This window comes from Brugia malayi, assembly GCF_000002995.4.
Source record: "Brugia malayi strain FR3 genome assembly, contig: Bm_v4_Chr4_scaffold_001, whole genome shotgun sequence".
NCBI classification, from domain to species: domain Eukaryota; kingdom Metazoa; phylum Nematoda; class Chromadorea; order Rhabditida; family Onchocercidae; genus Brugia; species Brugia malayi.
In genome coordinates this window covers 8,369,905-8,382,814 of record NW_025062478.1, presented here as the reverse complement: position 1 = coordinate 8,382,814, position 12,910 = coordinate 8,369,905, and the positions used below count along the sequence as shown (strand labels likewise).

At 31.5% G+C, this 12,910-nt stretch overlaps 2 protein-coding genes across 3 annotated transcripts; both read left to right on the top strand.

Annotated features, from left to right (window-relative positions):
* Positions 1 to 682: 682 nt before the first annotated feature.
* On the top strand, positions 683 to 4,161 carry Bm10530 (Uncharacterized protein; the record flags this gene model as incomplete). Its single annotated transcript, XM_001901522.2, has 10 exons — positions 683 to 701; positions 862 to 974; positions 1,287 to 1,408; positions 1,554 to 1,650; positions 1,808 to 1,891; positions 2,157 to 2,288; positions 2,431 to 2,603; positions 2,807 to 2,923; positions 3,730 to 3,871; positions 4,006 to 4,161. 10 exons carry the CDS (start codon positions 683 to 685, stop codon positions 4,159 to 4,161), a joined length of 1,155 nt encoding a protein of 384 aa, XP_001901557.1.
* Positions 4,162 to 6,765: 2,604 nt separating this feature from the next.
* Positions 6,766 to 12,910, top strand: Bm10531 (Uncharacterized protein; the record flags this gene model as incomplete). Of its 2 annotated transcripts, XM_043082126.1 has the most annotated exons (15): positions 6,766 to 6,912; positions 7,101 to 7,357; positions 7,657 to 7,833; positions 7,904 to 8,075; positions 8,284 to 8,378; positions 8,499 to 8,686; positions 9,028 to 9,181; positions 9,247 to 9,343; positions 9,497 to 9,577; positions 9,731 to 9,880; positions 10,094 to 10,259; positions 10,357 to 10,441; positions 10,621 to 10,785; positions 11,950 to 12,000; positions 12,655 to 12,910. In XM_043082126.1, the coding sequence occupies 15 exons, from the start codon at positions 6,766 to 6,768 to the stop codon at positions 12,908 to 12,910; spliced, it is 2,241 nt and encodes a 746-aa protein (XP_042938060.1). The 2 variants fall into 2 exon arrangements, with proteins under 2 accessions (XP_042938060.1, XP_001901558.2); XM_001901523.2 differs by lacking the exon at positions 11,950 to 12,000.

Below are 12,910 nucleotides of genomic sequence, written 5' to 3'. Positions count from 1 at the left end.
GTCTACGGGAAATGTAAGAATTGAATGAACTAATCAGTATTATAGTTATAACAAAATTAAACTTTTTGGATTAAAACATAAGTTTAGTGCAAGTTTTATAAATTGCATAAGGTATGAAAATGAATTTGGAATCAGGATGAAAAAATGAAAAAAAAAAAATTTCAACAGACATATTGACTCGATTGAACTGACATAACAAATTAAAATAGGCTCGCAAAAGAAAAATTACTCCTCCGCGATTGAAAGGTTTTGAATCAACTGAAATTGGTGAGACTTCATCAACATTGTCGACACTGGACATAGTGGGGAATTTAAAAGGATAATTAAACCTAATAAGTTTACGTGTTGTTTGAGTTTGAAGATTGCTTAAAAACATCAAAAAATATTTTTCGACATTTAGCAAAAACAATTTGAGCTGACATTTGCGAAGTGAACTGACATTTGTGCAAAACCTTCATTTGATATCTAAAAGAAGGAAAAGTAAAGGAAATATTTCTGCAGAATTTCAGACCCTAATTCTAAAAAAATATCTTTCAATTAAATTGATGGCAAAATATGTTTGATGGATGATCGGAAAAGAACCTTAGTTTTAAAATGCTAACCTGCATAATTTTATTTGATTGTTTGTTGTCCCTTAATTCATAAGCGGTTCAATTTAAAATTGCTGTTAAAAGTAATTTCAATGGTCTATAAAGAGCCAGGTCACTCTGCTATGCTTTATGATGAAATATTTCATCCCTACAGCTAAACTTTCATTAAATTGAACTACCAGACCAATACTGCAACTTGATCTAAGAGAAAAAATTATGATCGATCATTGTAACTAACCTAACTAATTAATAATCATTAAGAATAATTTAGGATTGGAATTTGCTGAATGGTATCATGGATTGTTGCCACGTAAAGATATAAATATTCTGCTCTCTAAACAAGGTCAATTTCTGGTTCGCGAAACGGAAATCAAGAAGGGAGAAGTATGATTTTGTGTTTTTTCTTAAAAAAAATTTCCACATAGACTAAAGTTTTTTTAATCTAGTTCTTATTTCCACATAGACTAAGTTTTTAATCTAGTCATACTTCGAAATTCTTCTTTATATTTAATTGACACTTGATGATGCAAATAACTTGGCACATTTCAGTAGCTTTAAAATTAGTGTTTCCAGAAAAATGAAAAAAGGGAGAAAGTTGAATTAAATCTGAAAAAAATGTATTAAATATGACAAATTTTGCACCTGATCATAATGAATTCTCCGCTGCAAGATTTTTACATGAAATTAATAATTCAGGGACTTCAACTAGTATTATCAGTAAAATGGAATGATAAGACAATGCATTTCATTATCCGTCACGTTGATGGAAAAGTTTTTATAGAAAAACGCCAATTCAATTCTATCCACGCATTGATAAGGTATCAGTCACGAAGTAAAATATATGCCATTTCTAAAAAGATGAAAAGTTACCTTAAAAAAATTGCTTTTGGATCACAATTAAAATATTTAAAAAGTTAATCTAGAAATTTTGCAAAGCATTGAAGCTCACCAATTTAACTGCAGGTATCATTTGGTCAGCAAAGATCCAATAACTGACCAGAGCGGTGCTATGCTTTTGCATGCCGTTCCTCGACAAAGCTGGGAAGTGAGACATGAACAGGTAAGCCTATTCAATAAATTCATTCATCTCAATCATTTAATCAAAGTCGCAATCAAATTCGACTAACATAGACAAATTTACTTGAATTTTGTGATTTGAATTCAAAGCTATTATGAAGAATGAATTTCATATATCAAAAGGGGGCATAATATTGCAGATAGAACTTCATGAACTATTGGGAGAGGGTGCAATGTCCGCCGTTTATAAAGGTATATTTAGGGGTGATGAAAGCGAGAAACAGGTAATGAACTATTCTAATTCTTTCAAAAGCTAATTTTTCAGAGCAAAAACTTTTTTCGAAAACTTGAAAAAATTTCTAGAACCAGAACAAAATTTAAATGTTTAATTAAAGATTTCTTAGCTAGGTGAAAAAAAAAAAACGATTATATGAATGATTAGGTGAAAATGAAATATAAAAATTATTAATTTTAATATATTTATTGGACTATAGCTAGAAAGATGACAGAATTAAATTGATTAAAGTCAAAAAAAAATGTTCCTTCAAGGTTGCGATTAAAGTACGGAAAGGGCGTAGATTGGATAGAGAAACTGTAGAACAGATTTGTCGAGAAGCTCGGATAATGCGCAGACTGGAGCACCCAAATGTTGTTCGTCTCTATGGAATCGCAATCAGTAAGGTATTGGAAAACCACCAAACGTAGCTGAAAATAAGAAGTAAGAAGGATCGGTAAATGATAATAAAAAAAAAGCTTCCAAAAAAACTGACTTTATAATGAACTGACTTAAATGAAATTCCATCTCAAACTTTAATGATGAAAGGAACCAATAATGCTGTTGATGGAACTGTTGAAAGATGGAAGTCTGGATGTATTCCTCGTAACAAAGGGGTCAAAGTTGAGCACACGAGAAAAGTTGTATTTCTGTCTCGATATTGCATCGGGACTGGAATTCCTTCATAATAATGGGGTCATTCATCGAGATATTTCAGCAAGGTATCTCTCAATAATTCTACTAATTAATAATTGTTTCATCATCAATGCAAAAGTTTGAAATTTGCAATAAAGGCGACCTCACATTACGATTTCTTACTTTCTAATTTTTGATAATTATTTGATGGAAAGATTTTTTTTGGCTAATAAACAAACTACGGAAAGAGAACATCGCACTATATTTCAAAGCTTAAAATAATTTTAAGAAATTGCCTGGTGGAAGACATGTGTGTCAAAATATCCGACTTTAACCTGTCACGAGAAATCAGAAAACAAGATGAAAAGTATAAGATGACGCGGCTGAAACAAAATTTGCCCATAAGGTTTAATATATCTAAAAGTTGTCTGCTATAATGACCACTTGGAACTATGTAAGCTTATAGCTGTTATTTATCACCCATGGCTTCCCATATATCAGATGAGATGAGGATTTATTTTGAAAAATTTTCCGAAGTTTTTTGAAGAAAAATGCTGCAAGGATATTAAATGCTGAACTTTTAAAGCATAGTTCATCTCACCTCTCAGCAATAACTTCTCTTTTTTAATTAGTATTTCCACTAACAATTCGCTTTTTATTCAAGAGTGAGATTACTAACAATTTATAATTTTTACCACCAAATACTGAATTTAATTTTCATCAAAATTATCTTATTCGTATATTTGTGCTATGCTTGTATGGAATTTCCCTTTGAAACCTACAGTTAAATTAGAAAAAGTAAGGGATTAAGAATATAAGAAAAAGATTTATCAATAATCCATCGGGATTGACAGGTGACGTGTCTTATTTATATTTTCATATTGGTCAAGATACGTTCAATTCTGAACGATAGTTTCCCGTTTCCACACTGTTCCTTTTTCCTCTCTTTCAAATAGCATGACTTGTGAGCATTCAACTCAAAAATCATCATCTTTAAAAAATAAGATAGATATTGATTCTTCGAGTAGTTGAAATGGAGGACAGATTGCAATTCATCCTTTCTTTTTAACAATAGCAAAAATTTATTCTTATACCTTTTGATCAAATAAACTCAAATGTAATTTGAGCCATAAAGAAAAATAATCACCACAATGCAATTAATGTAATTAATATAAATTGAGTGGTGGTAAGGGTCTTTTGATGATAATACAGATGGCTAGCACCGGAAACGATAAAAAGCGCAACATACACGACAAAATCAGATGTGTTCAGTTATGGGATATTACTGTGCGAAGTGTTTACAAATGGTGCGGAACCATACTGTGGGATGACGGTCGCTGAAGTTATTATTAATGTAAGTTTTATTTCAATCACGAAAAGCTACAAAGTTCAAATTTTTTTCCCTAAAGAAGAAAGTGTAAAAGATAAAAATCAAACTAGTTGTTCATTAATTCCTATTGTTGGTTGTTTGAAAATTGAAAAATTTAGGTGAAGGACGGATACCGAATACCATCGCCGGATGCGATGCCAAATCGGTTACAGGCTTTGCAGCGAAACTGCTTTGCAATGGAAGCCTCAAAACGATGGTCAATGGCACAAATCCGAAGAGAAATCGAAATGATTTGTTTACAATTTCAGGATTAAACTTCTAAGCATTCAGTAAAAGCCATTGAATTGTTCTATCGTTAACGGAACGGCACACTATGCCATCAGGTTTTTGGAATAAAATCTTTCATACCTTTCGCTCTTATTCATCTTATTTCATCACTATTAATTGATCGATACTGTCCATTGCAATTTAATAAGGGATAGTACAATTTGAAGATTATGTCATTGCGTTTAATTAAATTAACACTAAGGAAATTCAGTACCATACCAAATCCTTTTATGCGTCGTCTATAAAATAGTACTGAAGTAGGTTACGTACGTCATCGCCACAGCCAGCTTCCTCTAAGCTAGGATATTAGCATTGCATTGCGTACCCGTCGATTCACAACTTTCAAGTCTGATTATGGAAATGTGTTTCAATAGCCCAGCAATGCAAGCCAAAAATCTTTTCACAGCAACGTCGGTTCACCTGGATGAGTGCTTCCCCGTACCTTGGCACCATCGAGAGTGTTCGTCTTTCCGCTCCACTAATGACAATCACCGTTCACACAACTTTGTCATCCATTCCACTCAAAGTAGCGTTATACGCAGTATGATCAAGGGAAATATGTGGATAAATCATCGCATGACTATGATGACATTATCCCCTCTCTTCCCTTACATCCTCCCTATCCGTCCCATTCATCACCCTCTCTTTATGGCTTGCGCCATTTCACACACAATCTTTACATCACTCCGCTTCCGATGTTCATCTCATATTTCCTTATTATATAATTAAGCAAACCCTACTGTTGTTACACACATCTCTTACTTTTTTCATACTTTTATCTTGTTATTTATGTGTAAAAAGCTCAATTATACTAATAATTTTAGTAAGTTCACTGTGTACTGCTAGACTGTTATCTCGTCACAGACGTTAAATCGACCAAAAAGATGGAGGAATAGATTCTGTGGCGACATCTGTTTTCCTTCAAATTTTGCATTCCATTTGATTTGCTCTTCTACCTTTCATTTTTCTTATCATAGCGCATTCAGAGAGGACTGCGCCATATCGTTATTAATTAATGGTTTCTCAAATTCAAGAAATTTCCAAACAGAGAGAGGCATAAATAAGTAACAACAATGTGTAGCAATGATTTTCATCATTTTCATCCTTAGCATCAAATATTTATGTAATGATGTAAATGTCAATTCATTTAGTATTGCATTTAGGTAGCTTCTATTTTTAATTATGTTAGGATCATTTTTGTTATGTTCCATTTGCTTCAACGGAAAAGCTTATGATTTGTTGCAAGAAGTGAAATTAAGCAAAACAAGCACATAACTATGAAATTTCTAATAGGATATCTTGTTGTATAAACAGTATTTAATTTTTTATAAATTATGTATGAAAACGAACTCTTCTTGCTAAAATGATATGATTCTTTCCACTCTTTTCTTCTCCTCGCATTTTACCAAACTTTCACATTTTGGCTAAGAACTCAGTTAGCTTTTTGGAATATCTCTGCCGATGATATAAGAGATTGCACATAGCATGCAAACTTACAGTTTATATATATATATATATATATATATATATATATATAATTAAAAAGCAGTTAAATTTTCTTTAGTTTAGATTTATACTGCCTCTATTTTCGAGTAATTTGAGGCGTTAAGCAATAAAAGCAGAAAGTTATTCAGGAAAAGAAAAAATAAAACTGGTTTCATTGGAATGGAAACTCATGAGCACATTAAGCCAGTATCTTGCTTGAAAGAATTTTATCAATATCATTTTGGTATAATCATACAACATACATTGAACAGAATCAAAAAAATCTGCTTTGAATTTCTTCTTTTGATTCAAATTCTTTTTTCACGATTTTCATGATGTTTCGTGCAGAATTTTAGAATTTTTTGAGATTCAGTTTTTAAGATTCATTAATTCATTTTTCTGGCTTCACTATTCATAGGATATTCATAGGATGATATATAGTATGTTACTGATACTTTTTAATAGTAGATTAGAACGACGAGTTATTGATCATAAGAGAGGAATTACTATTTATCTTTACATTTACAACTTTAAATGTTACCCTTAATTATTTGAGCTTAGGTGACGCAAAAGCACTGCTCAAGTTTGAGAACAAGGTAGATTAGGTAAAACACATTGCTGGTAATCCGTGTAAATTCATCAAATAAATTTCAGTGAAATCATAAACTTACAGGTTGAAAAATATTCCATATCACATTCCATCCACTCATTTTATGCTGTTTATCACAAATCCTTTTCGCTGTTTTAAATTATGAGGTAAAAGATAGAAAATCTCGCAGTTTTCCTTCGGAATATGAAACTATTAACTGCAACAAAACAAAAGCTCTCGGTTTCTTTTGTGCTTATTTGTGATTTATTTACTGCTTTTATTAAAACCTACATGTTGTTCGCTCGCCCTGGTTTTGTTTTGGTTATACCTTGAATGAAGCATATCGCTGCTTCGTATTTTGTCAAATCTTTCACCTCATTTTTGTTTTTTTTGTTTTTAAACATGCCCAGAGTGTGGATTTCAATTTTTTGATCTGTAAATTAATATATTAGCGCTCAGAATGTTGTAAAAAAATTTCAGATTCTTTTGTTTGTAAAATTTTTTAGGAATATACTGAATGAGATTGGTATTCACTTCCTGGGAGTCTGAATCTGAAGAAATTTATAAGAAAGGATGGAAAATACTTGCAGATCCAACAGTTTTAACTTCAAGGGACGTCGTGATTTATCACGGTGACATTCTTGCTTTAGAGGATGGCACTGTAGTACGTTTTTCATGTTGTTTTCTTATAAGCTTGCAGCAATAATTCATTCATTTAGTTAGCTAGCCTAGGTTATGCTGTTGCTAAAAACCTTTTTTGTCCTTCAGAGCAAAGACGTTAAATTCAAAGTTGGAAAATAATTTGTTGTTGTTTATCTTGTTAGCTTTTCCTCATGAAACATCGATTTGCAGTACATGTATACGTTATCTGGTACCAAGAAACCGTATCTAACCGAAACTTCGTTTTCTTCATCTCGTTTCATTTCATTCCATGCCGCCTATGAAAAATTATTTTTGGTAAGTGAGGAAGGTCGTCTTTTCGGTTGTGGGCATACTACTTACGGTGAATGTGGCGTGATTTCTCCAAATCCCATTGAATCGTTGCGGGAAATTGAATTGGTCATACCACCAGCTGTTTGCCCTCATGGATCTTCGGTTACTACTGCAGAGTAAGGGATTTCTCAGTTTTGTACAAATCGCTTTGAATAAATGCAACAGCAAAAATTTGAACACTTGTATATTTATACATTTACTGTTGTGCTTTATTTTCAATTTATTTTTCGCTGTCCTCATTTCTGCGAAAAAACTAATCTCTTCTTCAATAAAAAGAAGGAAATTTTCCTTCCTTCAATTTTTATCGAAGTGGACAAGAAAGTTATGTAATATTCAACCAAATTTTTTTTCTTTCAAAATAGAATTTTCTCTTTTTTACTGTCTCTAGTTTTTTTTATTCTTAGTTTTAGTTTAGGTCACTGAAGGTGATGCTTGTTCGAACGTCCATGTCAGAGGTTTGCCTCATTGATTTTCATGGTCAATTGTGGAAATACGGTGGTGGACGATTAGAATTTGATTCACTTGGACGCATTCAAGTGCGACCTCTACAAATTGCGTCAAGACGGAAAGTTTTGCAGTTGTGTGCCGGAAGGTTTGAATATTTTTCAAACACATTTTCTTTATAAAACTTTATTCACTGTGTTTTCATGAAATTTTTTTAGGGAACATTTTGTCTGTCTAGCAGTCCCTTTGACTGATGAAAATAATGATACAGATGCTAAAAATCCACCAACTCTGGGGATTCAGAGGTCGAACAAATGTGAAAAATGTCGAGATGAATGTGAGCTACGGCTGAGTGCATTAATGCATATAGCTGATCAAGATCAGGATCAGGTTCTGGCCATTTTTTCATTTTGTTTAATTTAGCTTATTGCTAAACTTTGACTCTACAGTTTTTCTTGTCAGATTTGAAAAAAATTTTTCTTAAAGAAATGATTGTCTCATTTTAATAAAACAATTTTCAGAAACCCCTTTCACGACATCAATATTGTTTTTAATAGAATTTTTAAACTAGCACATCAAAAGAAAAAAACTTTTTTAGAAAAATGAATCACGATTTTCATTTGCAAGCTGTGAGGAGTTGGCTGTGAAAAGAAGTTTCCACAGTCCATGTTTGTTTCTGGATACTGATAATAGGTAATCACTTTTTCAGATTTTACGGGCTGAATTTTATTCTGTAAATTCTATAACGAGAATTATAAAGAGGGATATATGTGCTGTCAACAGTTTATTCTAAATTAAGACCCGTGCTTTTAGTTCAAGAGAACACCAAATACTTCCATTCTGTGGTTCATCAAATGCAACTAAGACCTCAGTTGTAAAGTCGGGCAAAGAAACTTCTTTGATGAAGTTTGATGAATTTGAAATGGCAGAAATGAAAAATATTAATGTTCGGGGTGGACTTAGAAAAAATTCGACATCTGCTTCAGCAGAAAATCTACTTGGTATGTATTACATGCAAAATACAAATAGGAGTTTAATATTAGCATATGAAAAGTGAGCATATGAAAAAATGTAATGAAAAGTGACTCATCACTCAAACAATGTGTACTAAATATATTTTTCCATTTGTTAAAGAGATGAAAATAGTTAAGATAATTGCTCTTAGCATAGTGAACTGCTTTTTGAGTATAAAAATAATTCTTGAGAAGAAAAAGAACCTTTCCGAAAAATTATCTTTTTCGAATCTTTTGTCGACTTGACATTTCCGTAATGATGTCTTTTTTTCTTATTTTTGCACTTGTCATCAAAGTGGTTTCATCTTTTGAAATTCATGTGTTTTTAGATATAGAAGACTCATCATCAACTAATGGGAGTCCTTCACAATCAGATGGAAAAGTTTCACTTACCGGTTTACATAATTCGGACTTATTACCAGAAATTTGGACATGGGGTGCTAATGGAAATGGCCAGTTGGGACATGGGGATTTGACAGCGAGGTATTAAAATTTCCCATAAACTGTTTTAAGTATACCATTAATTCTCTTTTTTGATTTTATTCCAGGAGGGTTCCATTCAAAATAGTCGATTTATGTAGAATGTACTGTATCAAAGTGGCAGCAGGGGACGATCATACTATAGCACTTACGGGAACTGGCAAGGTGGTTAATGTTTTTCAGATTCCTATCAATAACCACTTATTGTTTTCCGAAAATTTTAATGGGATTATAGAATTAATGAAAAATTAATAATCTGGTTTTGTTATTTTAATTAGTTTCAGAAAGCATTTCACCAAACTGATTAAAATTTTTTAGTTGTATGTGTGGGGATCAAACAATGCTGGACAACTAAAACAAGCAAAATTGTCGTATATAACCAAACCAACGCTTTTTAAAGTTAATTTTATTGATTTTAGCGGTTTTAGACTAAAAAAGTGTCTTCTGTTTTTTTGCTGGTAATGATTGCACAAATTTTTGTCTCTATCAGATAATGTTCGTATTTCCAAATGTAACTTCTCTTAAATTAGAGTTTACACGTTAATTTTGTAGGTCGGAAACCATTCTTTTGTTTTGGATGCATTCGCAAGCGGTTGTCAGACAGGTGTTATTATTGGTGGTATGGCAAATTCTGCCATGCTTTATCTCTGCGGAAGTAATACTGCGGAGCAATCACCACAGTCACTATCACTACCAAAAGAGGTTTTTTTCTGCTTTTTTTAATTTGTATTCCCAGTTTACTTTAAATTTTTATTTTATATTTATAAATCTTGCATAAATGTGACTTGCTTTTGTACGTTTCGTTTATTTTCAATACAAGACCATAGGTTACTGCAGATTTATATTCGTTTGAAGTTCTTTTATCTGTCTAGTTACACATTAGACAGCAACCTTTTTCTAGATGATGTATTATAGATTGGCTGGCCGAGTTGGATTTTGACTGCAAATCAGAACCTTGTAGTTGGAGCACATGAATCAATAGCTGACATCGATAGGCATTTCCTACGTGTGTTCGTTTTCTTTCGATATGCGGAATTTATGCAGCGGATTTGTCAAATATGCCAAAAAATCTATGAAAGAAGTAATGTATTTTTTTTGAATTTTTAAATTAAACTATTAAGTCTGGTATTATTTTCTACAAAATTTGTGGAGGATTAATTTTAGCTAACTATTTTTAGGTTATGCTGTAAATAATCCATATTTGTCAAAACTGTTAAATAAGCTTACTTTATCATCGGCAAGATATTCAACGCGAATGTTCAGGTTAGTTTTTAATTGAATTTCGTTTACATTCATACAGTTCAAAGCGAGTTCTTGAGCAAGCAAGCAATATTATTTTGTTTCATAATTTCAGCTAGTGTTTTTTAAGTGGACAATTGGACTCATTTTTACTTTAAACGCTATTGAATTGTTCGTAAAATGTGTTTTCTTGTACTTTTCAGATTAATGAACATGATGCGTGACAGTTTTTGCAATACAGGCCATTTATCGATTGGAAAAACCTTGAAAACCTACATAAAGAAATACTTATTGAATGCTGTTTTCCAGTTTCATGCAGATTTTGTAGAGTGTCTTGCTTATGGATGTTTTACTGAGTTCGATGTTAGGTATGGCTTTTCAGTATTCATGATAATATAATGAACACGTAGGTAAGAATTATAATAAATTTACTTATTTTCATTGTGCACTTCTAGTTTGTGTATTTGAGTTTTTTTTTTTTTTCTATTTATTTAAATATTTTTTTAACGTTTGCTAAGGCTTCACTGCACATCTGCTTGCAGTCATTTGCTCATTAATTATTTTCTATTTCATTACCAGTTTATAAATTTGCATGTAAGTTATTTAAACAATTGATAACTACCTACACATTTCTGGCAGTATGAATCAATCTCAGTCGTATTTATTTCTGGTAATAAACAATGCCGCGGTATTGTCAACTGATTGTGAATTACATCAAGAAAAGATTGAGATCAACGTCTCATTAATTGATTTCAAGAACTTTTTAAAAATATTTCTTTAAGTAGAAATATGATAAGAGTAGAAAAAATTCTAGAGCATGAAAAGATTTTTTTCTGTTTCATTAGTAAAAATTGAATTTAAGTTGGTGTTTACCTAGAAATGGAATCTTTTCAGTACTATTGTTTCAGTTTATACTATTTTTCAAACATCTTAGTTTAAATGATTGCGATCAGTGAATTCTCACTATCTAAATGTTCATTTTTTTTGGAGCTCCACAATTATTTAACACCATGTACGCTTTGGTTGCAAATGCTAACATTTCATAAGGAAGAAAACAACTTTTTCATGCGTGTGAAACTCAAATTTACTGTCACAGTGTTTAATTTGTTAAACCTCATCTAATCAACACTCTTTCGGACTTTCTTAGCACAACATTTTTTATTAAAATGAAAGAGTTTGAAGCATTGAAAATTCTTTTCTCATAAAAGTTTTCTAAAAATCTTACTTGTATTTTGCTATTCTTTTTTCCTGCCGTAATTTAATAACTAAGTTAAATTTCGAAAAGATAAGATGCAAATTAAAACTACATCATCGATGACAGTATTATAGGAGAAATGGTTGAAAAAAAAGAAAAAAAAAAAAAAAACTTCCGTTTCTACAAAAAACAAGAAGAAAACTTCTACAAAAATAATTCAAATTTACGAAATTATTTTTGTAGAAGTTTTTTTTTTTTTTTCACATTTTTTGAAACTCGTTATAAAAATGTTCTTACTGCTGGAATGATCAGTAGCAAAAAAAGTAAATTTATACAGAGATGAAATCCATCGAACTGACTGGGACGATATTGTCGCTGCCATCAGTAGGTATGATTTTCAACTTCAAAATCTTTTTGTAGAAGTAGAAGATGTTGAGAAAGTGGTAGTTATGATTAACTACATTTCGTTTCAGTTTTCGTAATTTTCAAGAAGTTTAGTATGGGTCTGCTTGGGAAATAGCTATGCTTTTGTTTTTTATGCTAAGAAAAAAGTATGATTCAACTATAAAAATCGGAAGAAAAGTTATGTGTTATGTTACAAAAGCTATTTGCTTTTGCATACATATGTGTTTAAGTTTTCAACTTCAGATTTTTTTTTTCGAGAATTTAATCTTTTTTTGAGATCCGAATTTTCAACTTAAGCTTTTGGGATTATTTATTATAGCTTCGGTGAGTAACAATTGTAATAAACTGAACTCGTATATATATATATATTTTATTTTGAGAGCTGATGCATTTTCTTATACGATTAAAAGAAACTCTCATTTTTGAAATTTCCACGCCTCTACACTGAAAAGAAGAAATAATCTCTCCTCGAATCATACTAGGTGTTACATGTGAAGAACATTGGGGTTTTTTTTTTTTTTACTTCTCAATAACCATTCCGCTTTGTGCATGTTGGCTGATAGAAAACTCCTTTGATATTTCATGATGTAAAGTTTTCACGAATTTTTTTGATATATTGAAATTCACGTCATTTTAGTGAAGAACTAGAGGAGGAAATAAACAAAATGTCCTTCTGCTATGATGTTGGAAGAAATAGTCAAGATATTCATTTGCGGCGGTTGTTTCAACTAGCTTTCAGTTGTCCATGCAAACTTGCCGATATAACTGGAATTGGTGACATCTTAGAGGTAAGCATAGGTTTTAGTATTATGGCTATAGTAATGATATCGTTTAGAACAAATAATATGGCCATACTATGTCAAATAATACGTCACGATCGTTGCAGTACTTAA